Source organism: Montipora foliosa, chromosome 4, assembly GCF_036669935.1.
Source record: "Montipora foliosa isolate CH-2021 chromosome 4, ASM3666993v2, whole genome shotgun sequence".
Lineage (NCBI taxonomy): Eukaryota > Metazoa > Cnidaria > Anthozoa > Scleractinia > Acroporidae > Montipora > Montipora foliosa.
The window spans coordinates 22,085,599-22,103,098 of NC_090872.1; the positions used below are offsets into that span (position 1 = coordinate 22,085,599).

At 38.4% G+C, this 17,500-nt stretch overlaps 1 protein-coding gene across 1 annotated transcript in view; it reads right to left on the reverse strand.

Moving 5' to 3' along the window:
- Window positions 1-17,259, reverse strand: part of LOC138000282 (voltage-dependent calcium channel subunit alpha-2/delta-3-like) — a 46,406-nt gene extending 29,147 nt beyond the window's left edge. Inside the window, exons 1-10 of the mRNA XM_068846584.1 lie at window positions 17,027-17,259; window positions 16,868-16,949; window positions 16,588-16,704; window positions 12,880-12,942; window positions 11,622-11,748; window positions 10,077-10,208; window positions 7,475-7,532; window positions 3,731-3,781; window positions 2,950-3,052; window positions 128-241 (exon numbers count right to left, since the gene is read on the reverse strand). Coding sequence (XP_068702685.1) covers window positions 128-241; window positions 2,950-3,052; window positions 3,731-3,781; window positions 7,475-7,532; window positions 10,077-10,208; window positions 11,622-11,748; window positions 12,880-12,942; window positions 16,588-16,704; window positions 16,868-16,949; window positions 17,027-17,112 — 933 coding nt within the window. The 5' untranslated portion in view covers window positions 17,113-17,259. The remainder of the gene's footprint in view (window positions 1-127; window positions 242-2,949; window positions 3,053-3,730; window positions 3,782-7,474; window positions 7,533-10,076; window positions 10,209-11,621; window positions 11,749-12,879; window positions 12,943-16,587; window positions 16,705-16,867; window positions 16,950-17,026) is intronic.
- Between the last annotated feature and the right edge of the window lie 241 nt (window positions 17,260-17,500).

The window sequence follows — 17,500 nt, forward strand, 5'->3', positions numbered from 1 at the left end:
TCAAAGGCGGAAGCAAACGCTAGAGTCCAGGCTACATGCAAGAGAGCAGCAATTTGAAACCAAAATTACTATGATTAGTGCACCTCTCGTGTACGTGTCACATGCTTTACTAAATAACAGAACATACCTCAGTTCTCTTTTCCTTCATGAGATTTTTTTCATCTTTACTGGCTTTATCTTTGACTTGGCACACCATGTATGGAACAACCACATTCTCATTTTCATTGTCGTCATTGGAATACTATCAGTGAAGAAATACAGGAATGTATTAATTTTCTGCAATGGATCCTATTTTTTAATAATTTTACAATTTAAGCTGTAAGATTTTGCAGTTCTTACACTTTGCTATGAGCAAAGTCATTGTTATAAATCAATAAATGATACAGGTCATCAGGTCTCTTCATGAGAACATTAAACCACATCACAGATTACATACACAAGCCTAAATTCCCTTTAAGTCCTTATGACGCTAATTTTTCTACTGTTTTTTAACTTACATTTAAATATCTATAGGGTCTTAACTGTAGCACTTCAAAACGACCATTTTTCCCCATAGTGTATCCACTCGTTTTAGCAGGCCTTTGAACAGGTGGATAAGTTAAGAGGAAAAAATTTTTGAAGTAGTACACTCCTGGCACTATAGATATTTAAATGAAAGGTTAAAAAACCGGGAAAAAATAAGCATCATAGGGAATTTAAAGATTGACACTTGTCGACTTTACTCTGTTTAATGCCAGATGATTTTACTTGTCAATGATGCCACTTCAGAACTAAAAGGGTTTACAACATCAAAAGGCTGCTGCCTGACCGCCGCCCAGTCGCCTGGGGCACTTTATTTGCGAGCATTAGGGAGACCAAATTTCTGAACAAGTTGCCCAAACTGGCTCCTTACTTGATTCATCCTCACTTTCTTGTAAATTTGATCCCAGATGGAATTAATTAGTTCTGGGCTCTTGAAAAAATGACGGGGGCTACTAATTTTTAATGTTGGAAGCCTGATTAGGGCTCTCGGAAAATTTTCTTAGGCAGCAGCCTTGAACATCTGCAATTGTAGTTCCACTCAAAATCATAAACCCTTTCCCTCTCAGAGTGATAATAGTTGATTTAAGGCCATCCACAGACGAGGCAAATTGTTCTTGATAACCACTACGTTTTGCAGGAGACTGGGAAATCAAAGTAATTCAGACGACTGGGGAGAAAAAGTTTAACACCGTATCCCACAACTGCAGGAGGCCTTGAATGTTATTTCCGAATTCAACATGGCAGAGGCCAGGTTACATCTCGGCGGTTTCCACTTGAATGTTCATTCAGTAACAGGAAATGTGGGAGACATGGAATGATCTGTTGAGTTTTGGCGATGGAACCACTGCAAGAAATTTGGAAACAAAACCTAAGACCGCATGCGGTTGTGGGATACGGTGTTAAAATTTTTCTTCCCAGTCCTCCAAATTACGTCACCAGATCACCTGGAGACGATTTTACTTGCCAAATGTCCCCCCCCCCCCCCCATTAGCCCATTGTCCCCTGGGAGTGAGACTTGATGGATTTTACTCTAACGCCAGACGATTTTACTCGTCAACTGGGGGCATCCTAAAGGAGGCCAGCAGCAATTACTCAATAATAACTGACTAATTGCCGCTGTAAGATATTTTCAAAACTCTCTTATCATGTACCTAGCTAGAACCTTTTTTGTATCAGAATGTTGCTCTTGGATAGTACTACATGTAAATATTATTGTTTGATGTGCTCTAACAGAGAAATATTTTCTCAAATCATTTGAACAGTGGCAAAGCATAATCCATGGCCAGTAATTGCCTCACACAAAGTGTTCAAGAATGCTTTACATTGTCAAATCTAGGGTGCGTTCGATTGACCGAATTCCGGAATAAGATTTTATGGAATAATAAGTTAGAAATCCTTCGTTTTTATGGAGATTCACATTAAAATTGTCAAACATCCGCAACAATGCTATTTTAAATGTATTTTTATTATCCTTCTGCCTTGAAACGCATGAAACATACCATTTTATTCATCACTCCACGTATTCGTATTCCGGAATAGGGTCAATCGAACGCGCCCCTAATAATACAGTTGTAGCTCTTGTTTACCCCCCCCCCCTACCCCCTCCAAAAAAATTTTGCCTAATCATTGTTTTAATTCAATTTATCTTGGGACATGAAGATGTCCCAAGAGAAACCGAAAACAATGCATGTTTTTCTTTTCTTTTGTTTTTTTTGGGGGGAAGGGGGGGTTAAAAGGGGCGTTTTATGGGATTTGAGAAAGTAGAGAACACTGAAAACTATAATTTTTAATTTATACAGTAACTACATGTATTGTCAAATGTTGTGTACACTACTTTAAGTAACTTAAATAAAGTGCCATTTGCATGTAAAACATTAATTTTGTACAATTATCATTACAGCTGTGTTTGCTGCATTTACCAGTAAAACACAGGAATTTGTGAGCAATTTGAATGAGTTTAATTTCAAGACCTGCTTGCAATTAAATTTGAATCAAATCTATGATGTTAACAGAGCATAACAGCAAATGTTTAATTAATTTCACTGTGACAGTCCCAAGTTTCCTCATTGTTAAAAACTTTTAAGGTATTAGGGTGTACATTATAGTCAAGGATTAAGGTTAATGATTTATTCAAATTGATAAAACTGAAAGATCTGTGAATTACTTGTAAATAAACTGTCAACAGAAAACTTAGGTGCAATGTTGGCAGTAAAATTTAATGATCTGTGATGTACAGTGTAGTATGTTACTGAGTGCAACTAGTCTGCTTAACTTCACGCAAAAATGGAAAAATTAATATTAATAATTATTATAAATCTTTGGTTAGCAATTCTTGACTTGACTTCTAAATGTACTAATGTATTCTTGTAGTGCAAGATTTAGCTTTAGGGCTTACTGGTGTTTAAATTTGTTTCAAGATTTACTCACCACTACAACAATATTAACAAAATCATTTTCCTGCAGTGTTTCAAGCAGAGACATAGCAGCAAGTTTAACAATGGCCAATTTTTGGCCAGCCATGCTACCACTCCTACGTCAAAAAGGCAGAAGAAATACGCATGAGCCCAAACATCATTACTGTAAATAGACTGACAGACATTATTACATGTACGTAGACCTTAAGTATGTCTATACGTCAATATGAATTTTTACCACAATTGCTTGTAATCTCACAATCTGATTGGCTAATTTGCCGTAGTCAATGAGAGTCTAGACAAGGCTGTATGCATCATGCTCGTGCCATTTTCTCACGCAGTGTAATAGCCAATCAGGAACGCCCATTTTGGGAAATACACCAATCATATTGCGAGAAAGTTATAGACAACGCTTGCTCTGTCTTTGAGTCATGATTTTGGTCACGCTCTGAAATAGAAACTTTCTTTGGCGTTGAATATTGCGGTAAAAAACAATACATTTTGACCACTGTGATGACGATAAGAGTACAGACAACGCTGAACCACTTTCGATTTGTTAAATTTATGTCATGAAATGTATTTTTAAAGCGGTTGTGAATTAAATTCATTTAAGGTTATTGTTAATTCTTTCGGTGATGGGACAATCAGCGAATCAAGAGACCAATAACACAGTTGAGCAGTATGGAATATATTTCAGAGGCTTTAATTCAGACTGTCCTTCCATTTCACATCCAACTATTAAACACAATGTCTGTGAGTATAATGGTTTTTTTACAAGTATTAAATGTACTTACAAGTCTAGAAGGAGTACAATGTCTTTAGGTGAGCTTGATCCTTGGATGTACCTTGGAAACAGAAAACCCAAGATCAGGTACATGTATAAATAAACACATGATTCAACCAACTTTAACCCTTTTCTTTCTGAGTTTTTCTGAAGGTTTTGTTTACGTTTTGACATTGCTATAGAAAAGCTCTTTGTTTCTTGCAAGCTTTCAAGAAAACTTCTAAGACCTATACATTTTCTTAAAGCTTGAAAAATTTGCTACCTTTTGACCATGAGGAAATTAATATTTAATGCATTAGTTAATCATTAAAAAATTCAGAACCTATTAATATATCACTAGAATTATGAAAAACTAACTGGTTGTCTTACAATTTCAGGATTATTCAATGGGCTACTAACATATTTTACAATTTTACAATCTACAGCATATTAACAAGCTTTGGAACCAATAAAATTAGCAAGAACTGATTCCTGTGTCTCATTTTGTCCTAGAAAGTAGGCTTATAAGATATGCAAATTTTCACTGACTCGAGGACTGTTACTAAGTGAACTAGAAATTGTCATTTGCAGATAAACTCAAACAAAATGTTCCAGTTTTATTTTGTGTGATAATTCCTGAAGCATGGGGCCACACAAAGTCCCACATTACAATCCAGGCACATAAATGAGCATCGCTTGACCCGCCCAGCAGCTTTGCACACTGCACACTCTCGCTCCTTCGGCCGTCCTTTTTCATTATAGGGTACATGTTGTGGGAAGTGCCTCTCAGTAAATCTGGACTCAAGAGGATTAATTCTAGGCCTTCCTTGATCCTTTCTTTCATGATAATTTTCTACAAGTTTGTGTATAAGATCAATACGAAACTCCAGGTGAGTGCGGGGATCATGATTTGTTGATTCCGATTCACAAATAAAAGCATTTACAATACTTCTCTCCAGCAAAAAGAAAAAAATCCTTGGAGGCCATTTCTTTGTTTGAATGCCAACAGTAAAATAAGAACACATTTGATCATTTCTATCAACTGCTCCCATGTATTTGTTGTACATTTGTACAACTTCTGGGCAGGGAACATCTTCAAGAGTACCATCCTTTTTCCTACGCTTCGCAAACACTTGATCATCGGGTTTTGGGGCAGGGTTGATTGTACTCAAAAAATGTATAGGTTTCTTGTCCTGCCAAGTAAGAGCCACAAGACGTCCCTTCACTCGACACAAGTGCTGCCCTCGTGCTAGCTTGTCTTCTTTCTTTGGTATTATTTCTTGAGGTAATCCCTTGGAATGTGCCCTCACAGTTCCACAAGCAAAGGTTTGTCTTTCTAATAAATCTTCCATGAGAGGGATACTTGTAAAAAAATTGTCAAAAAATCCAATAGTTTTTGTCATACAGTTCTTCACACAAGCTTGTTACAACTTTATATCCAAGCCCCTTTCCTTGTATGTCGTCCTTTCCCTCATAAATATTGAAGTCACACATGTATCCAGACACAGAGTCAGCTCGGACCCAAGCTTTTATCCCCCTTTTGATGGGTTTGAGGGGCATGTATTGTTTTAGAGATGTTCTACCTTTGTAAGCAATCATGGCTTCATCAACTGCCTGAATGTAGTGAGGACTGTACTGTTGTTTGAAACGTGTTTTCAAGGAAAGTAAGAGAGGCCTCACCTTGTACAGCTTGTCAAATCCTGGTTGTCCTCGAGCTGGCATTTTAGAATTGTCACTGAAGTGAAGATACCTCAGAATTACAAGAAATCTGTCTCTTGTCATAACAGATGCAAATGATGGGACTCCTAAAACCCACTCTTTTGACCAGTAATGTGAAACTTGGGGCAACTGTTTGATTCCCATGCCAACGAGCAAACCAAGCCAGGCTTTGAATTCAGCCACAGTCAAAGGGTTAGTCCAAAGCAGGTTTCTTTTCTTTGCTTCAACTTGGCTTTGCTCAGCAAATCTGTTTGTTTCACGAACAATGTATTCAAGCAATTCCATGTCAAAAAAAAGCTGAAAGAATTCCGCGGCTGATGCATCCTCTGGCAGTTCTGTTTTTGCGCCTGTCGCTTGAACACATGCTGGTGGGGCATTTATTTCTCCAACAGGTTCTCTCCACTCAAATGTACGATTTGGAAAGCCCTCAAAGTCTTCATCGTTGCTGTCTTCCGCAAACAAATTTGAAGAAGAATCAGTGTCATTTCCATCGCTCTCTGATGAATTCACATGTTCACGAACACTTGAAGATTCAGTTCTTTCTCTTCCCCTTCTCCTTCTTTTTCTTCGAGGTTCCTCAAGTTCGTCTTCGCTCGAAGAATACACGGGATTTGTTGACGATCCTAACTCGCCAGCCTGCTCAATTTCTTCTTCTTCCAATTCTAGGTCGGAGTTTTCGCCGTCGAACGGTATTCCAAGCGAAATAACTCCATATCTTTCAGGCGCTCTCCTTTCCCTTTGGTTTCGTGTCGCCATTTTTTCAAGTTTAACGATATTCCAGCCGAAAAAAATTCATAAAAACTGCAGCTTTTTACCTATTTCCACGTGCTTCGAATCAAATGAAAGCTTTTCTTGCCAAGAACGCGATGCGCACGTTTACATTTAGGGGGGGAAGACCGCTGAGTTGAAAAACAGCCAGAACTGGCATTACGTCATTTGCCCCGATTAGATCGGGGCTTAGAAGGAAAAGGGTAACAATAAAGCCAAAAAATGTCTTTCCCCCAAAAACAGTAGATTAATGTGGTGAGATTGTTGAAAATCAAAGTTAAACAACTGATCACGATAAGTGGAGGTTGGGTGCCTAGGACATGTCCAGGGGCTTCCACTGGAGGCCAGCCGGCCAGCACCTTGACCAAGTAACGCTCCCATGGCCAGCAATCCCCGCAACCCAGCCATGAGCCCCCACGCCAGGGACCCAGGCACCCATCACTGTGGAAATTGAGGGGAAGCAAAAGCCCAACTGGACAAACACAGGGTTGTAGCTTAGGAAAAAGCATCACAGTTGAAAAGTTAGGTGAGCGGGCTGATAGAAGGCCTGTGCAGGGAGTCCGGGGGTTTCCCCAGGAAAATTCTGAAACTTTTGAATTTGATTTGGTGCCCTCTGGTGCAATCTGAGGCAATCAGAGGATACAAAAAGCAACAAGACTCTTTCATACAAAACAAAATAATAATCGAAGAGAGAAGGGCGTATTAGTGACTATTTTCGGAATTTTTCGAATTTGCTCAAATAAAGAAATGGAATCTTTCTCCCACGTGTACTGGAGACCTGGTTACGACATCTTTAGCAACACCTTGCATGCAGGGCTACCCAGCCTCGCAAAAACAAAATTATGGCGAAGGAAACAACAGAAAGAGAAAACAGTAAACAAGCGCTCAAAACAATATTTCATTTGAATAGGTTTACTTCTAACAGAGCTACCAAACTTGAGGTAGTCGGAAATTACTTTATTTAAATCTTTTCATTTCGACAATATATTCAATATCAAATGACTGCAAGTGATTCACCTTAAAATTGTTCGTTTCCCTTTTCAAACAGAACGATCACTGGCCAAAATCCAGCCCATGATCGCCTCAGACTCAGTCGGCGAATTTCGCTGGTAGCCAGCGCTTAACAACAACCTTGCAAGCACAGCACAAAGTGGCTGGCAAAATGTCAGAAGAATTGCCATGTGGTTAAGCTTAGATGATCGACTGGCCCAAACCACTTAGAACTGCTCTTTGTTGTTTTGTTAACTTTGTTAAACTGCATTTAACTGCATTAAAAGATTGTACCTACCAGCCACGTCGTCTATTATCAAATACATCATTTTCACTTGGGTCTTGCCATTTGAAACCTAAGCCAAGTTTTAAATTAAAAATTATGCTGTCTATTTCCTACAGACTATCAAAATAAAATTTATAAGGGTACATGACTTGTGTATTTATGTTGTAGGGAAAACATACATGGATATTGCATGACTTGTATGGTAAACAAAGGCATACAGATTCCAGAAGCCCAATCCCTTCAGTTAGAGCCAGGTCCCACAAAGAGACTTCCCCTATGACTAGCAAATCTTAGCAACCTGGGGCCGGTTTGCTGGACACCTGGTTAGCGCTAACCGTTGGTTAAGAGACATCAAAATCTATACACAACGTTTTCCATGATATTAACACTAGTTTATAGCACTAACTGTGCTTCAGACACCCTGAGCCTGGCCCTTTAATTAGGCCCTACTGAAGGACAGGCATCCATTACAAAAATAAACTCACTGGAAATTAGAGGCAACATCAACTAAAGGGGGGCAAAAATCCCTGGTCTCACAGAAAAAAGCTACAGTACAGCCCAAAAATAATGCACGCGCAAGAAGTGGCGCAAGAAGTTCTTGCGCTGCAAGAACACGCAAGTGGTCAAAAGAAGTTAAGTTGCGGTTTATCTGCAAGAACATTCAAAGCGCAAGAAGATAGAAAGCTTGCCGCAAGAAGTTACAAACTTAACCGCAAGACGCATAAAGCGCAAGAAGTTAGCGGGTCCACCCGCAAGAGTAGTCGGTGTTGCTTGTCTGAGGTACTAACGGAGCACTAGCTTAAAAGAAAGACCAGTGAACGTGAATGTTTCAAAGCAGTAACTAATTTCTGCACTTTCAGGAAAAAAAAAAGACCTTCAATCACGCCATTAACTACCAACAAGCAGGCTCGCAAGCATAACAAACCACATCTAAAGAATGAACATTTGAATGTTTTAGATCGAACGTGTAGCCATTTGCACATGATGCCGGGAAGGTGACAGTGTTACGTGTAATCAAATGTCGTGTGATATCTTCATCCGCAACAGAAAACTCGTGGTATCAACAATACTATAGTAAATAACAAACAAAAGCTTATGCATTTATAACTCCTTTCAGAAACACTTATCAAGGGAACTACATTGTAGAATCCCACCTGCGAGATCGAAAGCGACAAGAGCGAATGTTTCAAAATGTGAAATGCACATAAATGCAGAGATTTAATAAGGCTGCTTTGAAATTTGCTTGTTTCATTCCTGTTTGATATCATTACTTTTTAAATAGAATGCACATCACCAGGAAAAGACGAACAATAATTTGCATAACAACCATTGCGCTGAAAACAAGTCGGTCACGCTTTTGTCACGTAATTCGCCATGGCATACTTGTATTCATTTTTCCTTTCTTAAGACGGAATGGATACAGAAGACGTCAAAACAATACAAGTTCCCCATCAAATTGCCCTAGAGAATCTGCCTCTGTGGGACTCCAGGGCACATCAAACATGATTCATGCTTATTTTATTTTTTCTCAGTGAACGCGAACTGAGTAGAATTCAGAACCAACCTTAATTTAAGCGGATTAGTCGCATGAGGGTATTTCTCACTCAGAAAAAAAATTCATCCAGCGACAAAATATCCAGCTGATTGGAAAATATACATGAAGGCAGCTGATTTTTGAGTGTCTCGTGCGACTTATTGACAATTATGGAGCTTAAGCACGTGCATTTTGAGACACGGACGATAACCGGAAGTGAGTTGTTTTCCCTTTTAATTTGTCTTCAAACAACCATGGTTACATTGCTAAGTATCTTTTATCCATTTGAAATGATTAGTATAAAATCTGGGAGACGCCACCGTTCTAACAGGGTAAAAAAAAAACGTAAAAAAAAAAGTAAACTAGCAACAATCACCTTTCTGGCTTTAGGTGACGATCGTGAAATAAAGCCACGTGCTCGGGAGCAGACAACAAATGAAAATGGCGAGCTTGAAAAATTCAGTCTTGTGAGTCTGCTTACACTGCATTTTCCTTGAGATATTTAAACAGGAATGCAGAGGAAATTTCAAATATTCTGACAGGAATCAATTCTAGCTTCACATTTATGTGAATTTCACCTTCTTTCTGAGATGTTGCCGCAAAGAAGTTCTTGCGGTCAGGATTTTTTAACAGAAAGAAGTTCTTGAGGTGTCAACTTCTAACCGCAAAGAAGTTCTTGCGGCTGGTAGGATTGTGGTGCAAGGAGCCGCAAGAAGCCGCAAGAAGTTGCCGGCTTGCGGACGCAAAAAGAAGTTCTTGCACGTGCATTATTTTTGGGCTGTACTGTACCTCTTCCCTTTTCACAACACACGTTCATCAAACAATTATTTCAGAATAGAAGACAGTTTCTGAAAGGTAAGAAGCTAAAACAAAGGAAAACAAAATATCTGCTAGCAGCCCAGTAGAGTAGCCTGAGCCAATACAACTGAGTACATAATGATTAAATTTTTTCTGGCAGCTGGCTTAAAGTTTGACAACCATGGCAACCCTGCAATCAGTTTCCAATCTAACAGTTCAGCTAACATCAACTGTGACAAGGGGTCCCACAACAAAACCAAACAATAAGCCGGTGATTTATACCTGGATACACCCTATAAACTCCATCAGAACTTCCAAAGTATTGCCACAACAATGAGGGGTCATCTCTGTCATTCTCCTTGAAATATGGATTCAATTTCTTTGTCCATGTGATGGTATTTTGAATCTTTATCCCTGTGAATTGAGTGAATTGTGTCTGATTAATGTGTGCCAAAAAGGATAATGAGAACAGAAACACTTTTACAAAGCATTTTAATTACGTAATGTTGTAAAATTACAGCGAACTAATTCTGGCCACCAAAAAAGTACTGAAATTGAGACCCTAGCTATTATAATTTGCAGTCACCAAGTGACTATTCTTTTGTATTTGTTGGTTATTCTACCAAACAGAGGGCAAATTTTTAGCAAAAAACAGTGCCTACATGTACCAACTTACATGTACAAAAATAACAAGTCAGAGCAAATTTCAATGAAATTCAGCATCAATGTTACTTCAATACTTCAAAGAAAGTTAAATTTCCAATTAAATTTCATTCACCATTTTATTTGGACATGTCAAGCAAAACTTCATTCACCATATTGCTGTGGCCCTTCAATCAATCAATCAATCAATCAATCAATCAATCCAATTTTGATCCGGGTTGATCCCCGTAAAAGGGGGATGGCCGGATTTACCCCACTTTGTCAGCAATCTTTCTAACTCCCACTCTCCATCTCGCTCAATTCATAGCGTGCTTTTTCTCCAAACCAACGCTCTTGCTCTCCTCCACTTGCATCTTCCACATCTTCTTTGGTCGTCCTCACTTCCTCTTGTCCTTCACTTCGAACTCCAATGCTTTTCTCAGAACATGCCCATCATCCCTGCTCAATGCCCGTACCATATCACTCCATTTGCCTTTGCCATCCGAACCACTGTTTCCTTCAATCCCAACATCTCCATCAGGTCCTCTGTCCTCTTTTTCTCCATCAGTTTTGCACCACTCATTGCTCTCACCATTGCTCTCTCAGTCCTTCTCAAAATTGCTATCTCATTTTCCCTCAGACACCATGTCTCACTCCCATATAACATCGCCACTCTTACACAACTCCGATAAACCATTCCTTTCACCTTCAGCGAGAACCTTTTTGCGTGAAATGATCGAATTCCCAGTTTTTGGAAATTCCAAGGAATTTTCAACTTTTGCCATGTAATGCAAATAAGTCAAGACTTGAGAAGGTTGGAATTCTTGGGAATTTCCAGAAATTAACAATTTACAGCACTGCAAGTCTCTCAATGGGGTTGGAAATTTCCTAGATTGTGTAATTACCCAAACTCGGTGAGTTAAAAATCTTGGGAATTTTTGGGAATTGAAAGCTAAAAGGGCTTACTGTGGACTAGGAATTTGTGAAATCAATTAAATTGGAATTCTTGAGAATTTCTTGGAATAAGACTGGACACGGCAGTCACAACAATAAAAGTTTAAGTGTCTTCTTTAAAGGCTTGACTTCAAAGTTAATCTGGTGTATCTTGATTTCAACCTAAGAAACTGGAGCAATGAACATCATCAAAACTTTACATATCAAGCAACTTTGCACTACAAATCCTACCTCCACTGTACACGTCAGTAGGGATATGAACTACACTATTATTCTTGTTTATAGCAACTGAATATGAAAATTTTCGATCAGTTCTGAAGTAATCCTCTGGTAACTTCTTTGTGTTCAAGTATTCCACCTAAAATAACCATGCAATGAAATTAGTGCTGACGAGTCTTAGAACAGTTTTCCTTTTCAGCAGCAGATCTAGGTGTAGAGTTTGAGGCTCAGTCATCACAAATTTTGTCATGTCAAAACCAGGTTTCAGTCCAAGTGACTGTACAGTATTGATTTCTGCTGCGCTTATTTTTACAACTTATTTAATTAATTAAAGGCCCATATTTGCCCAAAAGTCATTACAGGTATAAAGGTTATTTGCATTTGTTTTCAAATGATGGTTTCTCCAAATTTATGATCTGATTGGCTGAATACACTCAAGCGAATCACACATGAAACAAACAATGTCAGCTATTTGAATAATTTCGTGTTACAGAAAATTCAGTCACAATGCGCAATGAATTTTGGGCAAAGTGGACTTTTCAGTTCTAGTGACTGACTACTAGGCAGGGTTGTCCCTTGTTGTTTGCCACAAAAACCGTTTTGGTTGTTCCTGATGAACACTTAACTTTCAAGTAATGGCTGGATGCTTTGATTCAATCAAAACATTGCTATAGATTAGCCTGAACATATTAACTACATGTAAAAGCCACCTGAGAAACTGTTTGTTTCCACACTTCGGGTTAATTAATTCATATAACATAGATAAAAAAAAAGATAGAGTTAAGGTAATACAGGTCTGACAAAATGATGCAGATTTACTGATCAATTTCATCTATGTATTGACTGAATGCAAAAATCGCCGCTAACAAATTATTCTTATGTCTTGTGTTAACTAGCCTGTTAAATAAACTTGTTAACACGAATAAAAATGGAAAGAATTTTGCCTGTAAAACTAGTCATGCTATTCAGACTGATTGTCACAAAGACAAAAGACTAATTTTTCACCTAGTAAAACAACATCGCACTTTTAGAAACTAAAAAAAATTAAAAACAGAAAAAGAAAAATAATACATTCAATTAAACAAGGTATACAGAAATTAACTAAAAGAGTAAAACAAACACTTTTAAATTTTCCTTGGACCACACAGGATTACACCCTACACAAAATTATTTTATAACTGGGCAACTTTAATGATAATTATAGTAAATGACAGCACAAAGAATACCAAAAGATGAAGTCAGACATTGAACAAAGAATCTCATAACTTACATCTTTAAGGGAAGGATTGAATGTATAATTTTCTCTTACTTCTGCAGTTTTTTCAGCAAGATGCTAATGAGGGAAACATCAGTCATGTAAGACATGAATGTTATGTTAAAAACAGCTATAGTTTACAAAACAAATAATAATATTACTTAGAACAAAAACAAGGGTCAAAAACTTTTTTACCACTAAATAATTAAATGGATACATACAGGGCATTTATTAAGGATATGCACCTGGAAAACATGGGGAAAATAACAATAAAAATAGAAATTCTACTCATATTCTGACTGGATTACCTATGGCAACCCAGTAACAATAAGATTACCATAAAAACTCATATAAACCGCATCTTTTTTCCAAAATATTGGGGCTCGAGATTGTGGGATTGTGGGTGCAGCTTATACATGTATACAAGACCATTGCTTTCAGAGGGAGTAAACTGGCTGGTATGAGGTCACAAATAGCACTAAAAACCTTCACTAAATAAAGATTAAACATAGGTATTCTTCAACGGATCACTTCAACAATGATCTCTCCACCACATGCAAGAAAATACCACACTATTCGGGAGAACTCACAAGGCAAAAGGTCAACGGTTTTTTTTCCCTTCATTACTTGCACAATACGTTTGTTCTGTAACTCTCTTTTAGCGACATGTTTTTCTGCAATCGGTGGATTCCATATATCAATATGAACATGATATCCACACGCAACTGATGGGAAAGCAACCTTTCCATATTGTTTACTGATCATGGTGAAAAGTATGGTTACTAGGCAAACATTTTCTGTTGTTCCCTGTGCTTTATTTCCATTCGAATTTCATTGTCTTATTTCAACTGTGGGTTTTAACAGTTAAACAACTGTTGTCAGTCTCAAGAATTAGGGAAATCCATTAAAGATAAGCTATTAAGAGGTATTTTAAGAGTTGATGAATGAATGAATGAAGCTTTATTTAATCAACTTCTTAAGGTCGCTGGGAACAAATAAACAACTTTTTTTGGCAGAGTGCTTTTAAGTTTTTGCTTTTTTCATCAGCGTCACAAAGTCATGCCGATTTTGGAGATAATTTTTTTCAAACTCCAGCTCACTTCCAGCAGACCTGTTTTTGTTCGTGAGTTATGCACGCGCTACAGGCCTATTTGCCACCCCGGCCTTACAATCACTCACTCACTCACTCAATCACTCACTCTTACTAACTCTGTGACATTGAATGTAGTGCACTTGTAAAGTGCACTACCACAAAAACCAAAGTAATTTTTAATGGGCTGTTTTATGATGACAGGCAAACTTCCTCTTATGCTTTTCAGAACCCATACAAGAAGTCATAATGGTGTACTTGAGATTTATTTAAATGATTTAAAAGACATTATTTTGAGCAATGGCTTCAATCCTACAATCAAATAAAGTTATACCAATAAGTAAATTTCAACTGGTCATATCCTGACCACCACTTTCTTTAGATTCTTGTTGCAAAACTTGAATGCAAATAATTTTTAAACCCTTAGCTTCCCAAAAGGACAGCATACTGAATTTACTCTCTAATGAGCCCTTCCAAGGGTTCGTGGCGACAAGCAACATCGCTCCAAAATTGCAAAAAATGTAGCGACAATGACCTTATTTATACACACTTCCGTAGCTCGTTTTCACATCATTCTCAAAAAAAGCAAAAAGAAGGACAAAAGGAGCTGCAAGGGTAAAGAAAGGAAAGGTAAGTTGTCTGACACTGTTTACCAGTAATTACTGACTAATAATTACAGAGAGGGTTTTGACGGTCTTCCTTGCATTTAAGCTTAACCCTTTCAGCCCCCTGGGGTTCCCCATTGATGAGTAAAATCGTCTGGCGTTAGACAGAGTAAAATCTATAAGTGGCACTATTGAGAGTTAAAGGGTTAATGGGGACATAGTTTTTGAGTGAATCCAGCTGTTGTTAATGGGGACATATAGTTTTTGAGTGAATCCAGCTGTTGTTAAGCAGTGTCTAGCAATGACAGCAATTAATAATTAATATTGCAAGGGCTTAACCACATAAACACTTCCGTAGCTCGTATCTGCTAATAGCCCCTCTGCACCTCCCTACACTTCCAAGATTTGCTAAATGCTATAATTAGTTTGTAGAACAGTTTCTGCCGCGACTTTTCGCGCTCATTCTCTTCTCGGTCTCTGACCCCACATCAAAATAAAATGGCTGACAGTTTGGAAGTTATTATTGTGGCAGAGTTTTCTGACTGGTTGCAGTCACTGCACATCGCGCTTCCAGCATGCAAAGGAGAAAACAGTTTATTCGGAAATTTTGTAAAATTCTGGGCTGTAAACCCTGGCTTACACAATTCGTAAGTAGTTTTGGGTGGGGGGGAGAGGTGATGCATCCTTAACTGTTTCTCTTCCAGAAAAACACATGTTGGTGCCATGATGAGGCTCCTGTGGCTAAGCCCGTTTATAGGGTAGCTAAGATCACCAAAACTGTTCGAAAGTCTACCTCTGGCTTTCTCAGTAATGGTGATCTCAGTAGTGGTTGATCTTCTATAAAAAGAAGGACGTTTTCAATCTTTAAATTAAACAAAATTACAGGACACAACGTTTAGCCAACATTTGTATTCTAGCGAAAAAGTGACAGCGACAATTGTATTGCAGCGAAAAACGACAACGACATTTGTCTCTAGCCAATTCAAATAGGCGACACGTGGGCTGTAAAATGAGCTAAAAAGCAACATCAGAACCCCCCTTAATAACTAGTTATAGCTGTCGCTAAAGTGCCAACGAGCCAAGCTTGCGTGATCTGGCGTCTGCAAACATCACGCGGCGTACTCGTGCGGCACTCTCATTGGTTATCGCTACGGTCAACATTTCATCGCTTTGGTCTACATTACAGCTTTTGGTCTACATTACACTCAAATTTGAAGCGCTTCTGAGATTTCGTCCGCCTAAAAATCTTCTCGCGGCTCTATAAGCTGCCGCCTCGCCAGGCCTTCTGTCTTCAGAAGGCCTGACTCGTTGGCAATTATTGGAAGGCCTCTCTAATGCCAGACAATTTTAATGGTGAATGCAGGGGAACCCTCTAGCGACAAAGGGGAAAACATCTGTAATTTTGAAAAAGTTGGCGATAAGGAATTCTGAAGGAAAAGACAGGTTCCTTCAGCGAAGTAAGACGCCGAAATCGATAATATTCTCATTCAAGTCAGTTTTATTTCGTATACAACATTATTTTAAATGACCCATTATTGTAAAAAGGGGAAGGCAGCACTTCTATTTCGAAAAAGAATTTTGCTGAGCGGAAAATCGAATAATTCGCAACAGCGCAGTTAAATGTCCTTAATATAATCAGCTGAAAAGTCAGACTCGTATATCTCATAAATATTTCAGAGCGCTTGACATGGAAGGATTTCTTAAATATTGAAGAAGTCACTTCAGAAAAATTAATTTTCTTTCGACTCCCAATACAACTAGGGAAAATTTTAAACACGTACAATCGAAAATATGAAAGCTCGCCCCGCATTACTTATATTTCACAAAAGCAAATAAAAGTTTTCACATTATTTCAATATTTTGCAATTTGAAATTCATGTTGTTTTCAGGCTGTTTCAGGCAAAACGCGCGGAACACAATTCCGGCTTGCGATCTCTGGGCGCGTCAATTTGGCCAAAATAGAACAGTTTTTGAATTTCAAAACAATGTGTCTTGCATGAAGAACCCAGATAAACGGCGGAAACCAACCTTTATGGATTTTGTTTTGCTCTGCAAAATTCCCTCGAGGTGAATTGTCATATCGCGAACGATCTGACTTCCATCTTTCTTCGAAACGGACAATTGCAAGCGACTTCTCTTGTATTCCTGCAAATAATATAGATGATATATAGCAAAACAAAACAGCAGCTAAAGCGAGAAAATGGTGCGTGGTAAAATTACAATTGTTTCCGCTAAAATCAGCACAATGCATAAAAGTTACGTAAAAACATGAGCAACGCTACAGAAAAGCAAACAACACAACGCTCACCTCTTGAAGTTCGTTGAATTTAGTTGTCCTGTTAAAGAAATCCCGCAGTTTTTCCCCGGCGTCCTTTGCCCATTCCTCAACCCTGAATGAATTAAAAAGAAAATCCATTGACATCTTTGCAATGCCGAAAAATTCTCACGCATTTAAGCCCTAACTCACTCTTTTATTCCAAATGCTCCACCTGTTCTTGCCAGCGCACAAAAGGCACCAAAAAAAAACAGAACCCACGTTAAATAGCCAGGCATATCTTCACGGGAAATCCTGCGACCAACGTTATTTCAAAGTCGAACTCCAAACTACTCTTGGCTCGAGTCAGGTGCACTGCACCTTTACACTGTACCAAAATATATTCTGGGCTTTCCTGGCTGCTCTAATCGCCTCCCAACGACAAATAAGGAGATGTAGTCATTCATTTTTAAAGAATGTTTCTTCACATGACAACGAAACTGCACACAACCATTGGTCGAAACAGCAGAAGGCAAAATTTGCATTTTGAAGAAGTTCGGTGACTTCCACGGTTACCGCGTCACCGGATGGGCAAGAAAATATCAGCTGTACGAGTCAGAATAATTATACAACTTTCCTCTCTACTTGTAAAATTTTTACAACTCTCTTTTGGTCTCTTTTAGCTTG